General features: G+C 36.5%; 1 protein-coding gene across 2 annotated transcripts in view; it reads right to left on the bottom strand.

The window, feature by feature from the left end:
- Nucleotides 1-461: 461 nt before the first annotated feature.
- Nucleotides 462-8564, bottom strand: part of si:rp71-1g18.1 — an 8946-nt gene continuing 843 nt past the window's right edge. Inside the window, exons 2-5 of one of the 2 annotated variants that reach the window (XM_087239622.1) lie at nucleotides 7951-8105; nucleotides 5244-5328; nucleotides 1945-2204; nucleotides 471-1881 (exon numbers count right to left, since the gene is read on the bottom strand). In XM_087239622.1, the coding sequence (XP_087095748.1) occupies nucleotides 1345-1881; nucleotides 1945-2204; nucleotides 5244-5328; nucleotides 7951-8105 (1037 nt within the window). In that variant the 3' untranslated portion in view covers nucleotides 471-1344. 2 annotated transcript variants of the gene reach the window in all.

Below are 8564 nucleotides of genomic sequence, written 5' to 3'. Positions count from 1 at the left end.
TCTGTTACGACATTGTGTGACTCATCGTTGCAGGCTTGAATAAACTACACAACGAACACATCAAATAATCATTGGGAAAGTTGTTACTGTAGTATCTCACAAACACTACATGAGATCTGCTTCATGTCTCACTGTGCTGTTTATCTGATACAGCGGAGATTGAGGCATACTCTGAAAGACACGGTGGGAAAGGTGGGCGGGGAGAACAAGAATTAAGGGCACAGACAAAAAAAAAACAGCTTCATTGTGTTCAAAGCAGAAAATTCTAATGCCCTTTAAATGGCAAAGAGTGAATTCCAGAGCTTTATTATGGAAGATTGAATGTGCATCACCGTTTATTCTATATTCTAAAGTTTGGAATCGCTTGTTTTATCGCTTAATTTCTCAAATCTATCATTAAAAATATTTTTTTTTTAAAAATAGTAAATATAAATAAAAACCTTCATTTAAAATAAAAAATGAGCCCAGTGAACATTACGAACCATATGGTTATTCGTTTATTAGAAAGAAAAAAAAAACTTGTCTTTTCATAATGGCTATGTGGAATGGCAAAACAGGATGTATATAATAAATGCTTTTTTCTTCTTTATAAACTCACATGCTATAAATCCACAAATCTGTCACTAAGGTTTTTCTTTATATCAAACTAAAGCATGTAATCAAGAAAGCATAGATGGATTATAAGAAACACAAAGGATAGAACAAATAATCTTTGAAAACTTGAGATTAAAAAAAGCTGCTTGGTCCAAACACAGAAACAACAGTTAGAAAACGCATGTAAAAGCTATAATAATGAGTATATAATGTTTGAAAAGAGTTACGAAAAGCACTTTTCTCTTTTTGTTTTGAGAAATGAAAGCGTGCTAAAAAAAAGTCCAATTTAAGAATCTCTTCAAAGTACATACAAAAGACATACAAAGCCAAATCTCAACCATCTCCAGTGTTCAACAACATGTAAACCATGTTGCAAGAGCCAGACAGACATGTTAAAAGGTCCAGATTATAAAAGTTGTAAAGTTTAAAAAAGCATTCTAGAGCTACGATTATTACAGAATATTTACATCGAGCAGAAATCAGTCAAGTCTGTTTGCGGTGAACTGCAGGATGGGCTCTTTAATGCCCTGGACACTTAATGCTTAGTGACATGAAACAATTCTTCAAAAGACATGAACAACTCACAACTAGCATAGACGGTGTGAGGAGCAACTCTCCACAAACACTCCTGAAGACAAAAAGTGGAAACACACTAAATAAGTCACCTAATCGCCAGTGCTTTAAACTCTGTGCTGTTTGGGATCCAGTGGTTCTGATGCGAGGTAGAAATGTGATCACGTGACCCTTCTGCTATTGAAGAGTTCGAAAGTTAACCGGCGCTGAGTGAAGGAGTCTGTGCTTCTCCAGATTCTTGCGGATCCTGAAACCCTTGGAGCAGAGGTTGCAAATGTAGGGCTTTTCACCGGTGTGGAAGCGCAGATGAGCCTTCAGATTGTTCTTGAGGCGGAAAGCTTTCCTGCAGTGGGGGCAAGTGTGGGGCCTTTCTCCCGTGTGGAAACGTTCGTGCCTTCGTAGACTCTTCCGCAGGGCAAACGTCTTTTTACACCTCCTGCATGAATACGGCTTTTCTCCTGTGTGGAACCGCTCGTGCCGCTTGAGCATCTTTTTGCGTTTGAACTTCTTGCCGCAGATCTTGCAGGCGTGAGAATGTCCATGAGCGAGGACGCCCTGCAGGCGCCAAATGCCGTTTCCGCACTCTTTAAAGCAGCATAGTCTGCGTCCCGTATGGACCCCCTGATGCGACCGTAGATCTTTGGGTGCGGAGAAGCATTTTTTGCTGGAACCGTTTGCCTTGTGCGCGCTGGACACCATCAGAAGGTTCACAAGCTGCACAGAACAGGGCCTTAAAAGTTTGCAGTCGAAAGGTGTTTGGGTGAGCTGGAAACGCACCTTCTTTCCACTCGCGGCACTGCTGGCCGAGGCCTGGCTGAGCTCAGTGTCCTCCAATGACGTTTCGCTGGTATGAGGAGCTTCAGGTTTTTCAAGTGAGGGCAAAGGATTGACATCCACAAGGCTAAGGTCCCATTGGCTCAAAGTGTCAGTGGAAAGGTCAGCAATGGGAATGCTGTCTAAAACAGAGCTGAACAGATGAGAGTCTGGATCCACTATAGAGTGTGCAGACGGTTCCTCAAGAGAAAGTCCTCGAAGACCTGAAAGAGCACAGAAGACACTTAAAGCTTTCAGATATTTCAGCATGATACACTCATTTTTTTAGAGCATCAACAACTGGATAGTCTGAGAAAAACAACTATGGTTTATGTAGGAGAGCAAAAATTCATATCACAATATTTCTTATTGTTCAGATGATATCTGTATTAGATTGCTTTACACCTCCCAAAAGTTTAGCAAACCTTATTTAAAATTAAGACACATTGTTTAACGTCATACCACTGTAAGCAGATTACTGGACTGTTGTTTCCTCAAACAGAGGTTAGAGCAGGGTAAGTTATGGCTGCTTTTTGACTGCGTCATCAAAAACGGAGTTTACACTGTCAGGTCTTGATGCCTAATTCTGATTTGTTGCCTATATCTGATTTTTTGGCCTGTCCGTTTACACGTCCTTTTAATTGTGACCCATATCTGATTTGTGTGTTTAAACTTGACAAACAATTCATGACATTGCACAAGAGTAAAAGCGTGATCTAGCATCTGCACCACACTGGTCACGATGGAAGAAATTGTCTCGGTTTTAGCTCTGTGTAATAAGCAAAGTTTGCCCAACTTTAAAACCATTGAGGCAGAGGAGGAAGGAAAGGGCCGTCATCGCTGCATGCGCCTATAGTCTATATATGGTGTCCTCCACCATTCGGAGGAATTCGTGGGTATGAGAGAGATCTCAGGTCTGGTGGGAGCATATTGTGGCAGGGTTTAATAAGGAGCAGTGGGTCTGAAATTTTAGGATGAGCACACACACTCTTCCTTCTACATCATTAAACCGCAGAGAAGTACCACATTGTCGCAAGTTTAATGACGTACATAATGAAATGCCTCAATAAATCCGATCTGCCTGTGTACATGATAGTCACATCGTCACATACTGGATTTACATCTGATTTATTTCCACGTATGACAGAGGTCTGAAACCAATCTCTGAATATGTGAATGCATGCGTTTTTTCGTGTTTACATGGTCATAGAACACAGCCGATCCGTCACATGAGCAAACAAAATTGAAATTGGAACACATTTAACTGGCAGAGTAAACGGTCCTTGGTCGGCCATATTTCAAGAATGCATCAACTGCATTATGTTTACTTTTGCTGAGAGACAGTGCAAAATATATATTTGTCAATATCTGCTGAATATTTGTTTACACTTGACAAGATCACAGTTTCTACCCAAAATAAACTTGAAAAAAAAAAAAACACCAAGCAAGGTTATTTAGACAAACTGATAACAGCTTCAGCCCGATGGACAGGTGCATCCAATGGAAGGTAATCCAGCTGCATCAGTGATTAAACTGACAATTATTATATTCTTCCAACACATTTTTTCACTGTAAAATGTTATTGCATATTGTTCAATGATTGCCAAAAATAACATTTTGTTATGTTATACTAACTTTTTTCATTTTGTGTATATATATATATATATATATATATATATATATATATATATATATATATATATATATATATTTTATTCATAAAAAAAAATAAATAAAAAAATAAAATGGCCCGAACTTCGAAGTGATTTTTTTTTTGTTATTTTCATCACAAAGATTAAGTGAATTCATAAAAAATGAAAAATTGGAATTTACAAAGGATAACCATATCCATGATATAGCAAAATATACACCATAATACTGGTAGTCATGTTCACACCCCTATAGCTCCTACCCCTAATTTCATGGCGATTATTAAAAGAAAATAGTCACACAATACCATAAGACGCTGTTTCCACCTGGTTTTGTAGAGCGATGTGCATTTTCATTACAATATACAATTTTGATTGTACTCTGGTTGTTTTATATGAAAAGTATATACTTGTTATGGTGCAATGTCTTAAAACATATCCTATTACGCTCTACTGTGGCTGAACACATAAGCATTTAAGGTATTAAAAACTCCTGTGTTCCTGACTACCTCTGGAAAGAGTTGAAAAGTGGACAAGAGCAAAACATTTCATTTCACCTGTGTTAAGTGTCATGTACCTATGACCAGAAGTTACATTTCATCATGCCATGCAGGAATAATGAATATTGGTGTACAGAATACAGAATAGTGGTGATATTATAAACTAAAGAAGGAACACAAAAATAAAAATGCATTAAATATGAATGTTTTCAGAACAGAAATAGGAAAGAAATGTTTGAGTGGCATGTGCTAGAAACAACATTCATTATAAATGTCAGGCTTAAACAAATTATTTAAGGTAAATTGAATCAGCGTGTGTGAAATTTGCTATACAAATACCCACCCGTCGAAGTTGTGTGTGTGTGCATGTTTTGTTTGCTTGCCTCTACTAACATTATATACAGGGTTCTTACACTTTTTCAAAAATTCAAATTAAAGCACTTTCAAGCTGTATTTTCAAACTTTTATAGCACAAGTGAGGCAAATTACATATTTACATTCACACACACACACACACACACACACACACACACACACACACACACACACACACACACACACACACACACACACACACACACACACACACACACACACACACACACACACACACACACACACACACACACACACACACAGAGAACTGTAGTTTCATCAGCTTTATATGTCTTAAATTTATGTTTATTTTAATTTCATGCACTGTTCACTCATAAGGCAGGAATCACCATGCATTTGACCTCTGCCACAGTTTAAGCAAAAAACAATAAGGGGACAGGAAGCACACACTACCAGTCACATGCTCAGACTTCATTTCATTTATGCAAAAGCAAACCCATTTTTTTTTTATTTAAAATGAATTACTATTGCCTATTTAGTGCCAAATTATGAAAGCAGCTGATACATTTTAAGCAGTTTCAACAATTTTAAAATACAAGCATTTTTAGAGAATTTACAGCACCAGTATAAATCTTAATACAAGTAACAGCACACAGAAATATATGCTACTTAAGTTCAGAAAACATAGTATTGATTTCATGCATTATAATACTGTTGGGAATGTTTGAACAGTTAAATCTAAAAGATTATAAAGAAGGCTGGTGTGTGATTTTCATACCATTTTCCTGAATGGTCTCTGTTTTCTTTAGATCATCTGTCCACGGTGCGTCAGGAATTAGGTTTCCTCTCCCTACACCAATCCCCTGCAACACAAAAAGCACACATGACTTAGTAAGATTAAAGTAGCAGACATTAAAAAATTTGTATTCAATTTTAGTTTAAAGCTTTATTAATCCCATTGGGGCTAGGGTTGCACGGTTTAACAGTATTATGGTAGTATCGTGATACTATGGCTCCAAAATACTGAAGCTGCCACTGTAGTTTGTAAATGGCAGTGTCGTCATTAATGGTCTGTTTACAATACATAATGTTGCATGTGGAAAATTCAATAAAATGCTCACACATTTGTGCAGCAATCACCCATTTTATTTGAATAGTCTATGGGGCCTTTTAAGGTTGCAAAACAGTAGAATTCGTAGCTTTTATGGTAGCCTATTGAATATTTTCTGATGCTTCAGTTTGAATCTGAATTTGTTTATTTCTGCTCCTGTCAATATGATTGTATAGCCACAACAACTGTGACAATCTCTTAAAAAGAACAACTCGCAAAGGGAAATTTTGAATTACTTTGGATTCTTACCTGATAAGACAAAAAAAGAGACGTAAAGCCTAAAATAGCAACAGGAAACATTGAAACAATTTTGACCACTTCATACAGCCTAAGTTTGTTGGAAAAATGCTCTTTTTGTAACAAATTTCGTTTGGTATCATTTGTATCTTTAATTTCATGTATTGTTTTGTTGGTACAAATACACTTTAGGTGAAGAGACGTGCAAACACTTTTTTTCAATAATAGGGGAATTATTAATTCAATTCAGGTAAGGTCTATTATAACAAATAAAATATAGTATTTCTGACATTTTTCTTTATCTCATGTATTTGAGTTATGAACTACAGCAGTGTTGGGCAAGCTATTAGCTACTCAAAATGTAGCTTAACTACACTAAAAGCTACCCCCTGGGAAATGTAGAAGCTACTTAGCAAAAGTAGCTTAGCTACATCTAAGCTATTTTTCAATTTTTCATTTTTGAATCGAAGCAACTTCAATCCAAGTTAATCATATCTTGATCAATAAAACTGTCAATGAAACATAAGAGGCATACTTGTTCAGTTATTTACAGCAATAAATATGCTGCACTAAACAGAAACAAAATATATAACAGCAAAAATAAAAAAATCCAATACAACCAGGTGTTACACATTTAAAATACGATAGTAATTTATAGTAAAGCCAAATATTTAGGAATGAGCATTGCATTGTATATTTACATAAATTCATTATTAAATTACACTAAATAAATATCATAAGTAACCATCATGAACTTATAGTAATTACCATAGTATATTTCAGCCTTTACTACAGTAAACTATATATAACTCCTCTCTCTCCCTCAGTCACCTTTCAATCAAGCAAATTTGGTTGGCAACGTCACCAACCAGAGCGAGAGGTGGCGGTAATGCACCAAAAAGATTGTTGTCAACCACGGTAAAACAAGAAGAGGAAATTGTTATTCTCAATATTGTATGGATTTACTTTCATCTGCTAGACACCGGTCTCACAGCTCTGTGAATATCTGTGCCATGGCTTATTGATCCGTAATTGGTAAATGAACACTACCCCACTACTTGATAAAAAAATAATAAATTGCTTTGCTACTAAAAAAGGCATTTGATTTAGAAAATAGTGATGCTACCGCCACGCTACTGAAAAATGTAGTAAAGCAACTGCCCAACACTGAAGTACAGTATCGCAACACTTTAGATGGAATAGTATCGTGATATTAATTAATGGTATCATTACAACCCTACTTGGGGCAATTCAAAGTGACATGGTGGTGCTTCACAAAAGAAAAATGACACACTTAACACAATAACCACCAACACTTAACACAAAAGAGCGATTTTCCACAGATGTATCATCTTCACTTTAAAAAGAAACTAAAAACATAATAAAAATCATTTAAAACTCCACAAGGTGACCAAACAGCAAACCGCAAGTCTGCCAGTAGCCTCAAGAGCAGCACCCGAAACTATTTTTATGTTGCGAACTTTCGCCTAAATAAATTTATGTTTTATTCATTTTCCCTTTATTCATCAGGGGTCGCCACAGCAGAATGAACAACCAACTTATCCAGCATTTTACAAAGCGAATGCCCTTCGAGCTGCAACCCAGTACTGGGAAACACCTATACACTCTCACATTCACACTTATACACTACAGCTAGTTTAGTTTATTCAATTCACATATAGTGCATGTCTTTGGACTGTGGGGAAAACCTGCAAAATACACACAGTAATGCCAACTGGCCCAGCCTGGACTCAAACCAGTGACCTTGTTGCTGTGAGGCGACAGTGCTAACCACTGAGCCACCGTGTCACCCCTATATTTCTTTTTCTTCATTGAAATGTATAATTGTACCCATTTATTTCTACCTCCAATCAAAACAGTGCTCATCTTGTCCAAGAGTCCATTTAAGCTTATATGGTGCATTTTATCCATCAGAGAACTGGGATAAGTTATTTATACATGAACTCTTCATTAACTACCTAAAGTAAATATATTACCTCTAAACATTTGACAGCAGTTTTTAAATTTAAGGCATAAAAATATATACAATAATCAAAGTGTAGAATGACCATCAAGGGTATCTTGTTGAGAATTTAGTTGACAAAACTCAAGAAAGCTACAGATGAGCGCCACCTACGGTTTCTTTGAGGATTGTGCATGGAAGGTCAACCATGCATTGTAAATCCACTGCTTCTGGAGGCTCCTTGCAGAGACTTTCAGATGGGGAAAGCCCCTCCTCTCTTTTGGATTCCTGCAGATCGCTGCTGATCCTCTCAGTGGACACACACTCATCTGAATGGAGTTTGGGGGTGGGACAGAAAACAATTACATTTTGCATCACAATTACAAACATGAGAAACATGGCCTGTGTCAATTACTGACAAATTACTTTTCATATTTAGTTGTGAAAGGTGTGTTATAACTTTACAGTAAAAACAAACTTTTACGTACCAATATTTTGAATATAAAAACATGTCATTTCTCTGAATTAGTTATATCTCATTTTATGAGGTGTCACGTGTACGAACAACTGCAGTGTTTGCATGAAAACTAAACAAAGGTCTGTCAAATGCAAACTACTCCACAGACGGACTTCAACCTTGAATCTAGTAAACATTGCAGCTCCACTTTGCTTTGAAATGATAATATCTTGTTGTTTTTATAAGGCACTTCAATATATAACATTATATATAGTAATATAATAAAATAATATAGTATAATATACAGTTACACAAGGAAAACTGCATGAAA

This window comes from Danio rerio, chromosome 2 (genome assembly GCF_052040795.2).
Source record: "Danio rerio strain M-AB ecotype USA chromosome 2, GRCz13ab, whole genome shotgun sequence".
Taxonomy (NCBI): domain Eukaryota; kingdom Metazoa; phylum Chordata; class Actinopteri; order Cypriniformes; family Danionidae; genus Danio; species Danio rerio.
The sequence above is the reverse complement of the archived record's forward strand: the minus strand, read 5'-3'. Positions and strand labels throughout refer to the sequence as shown.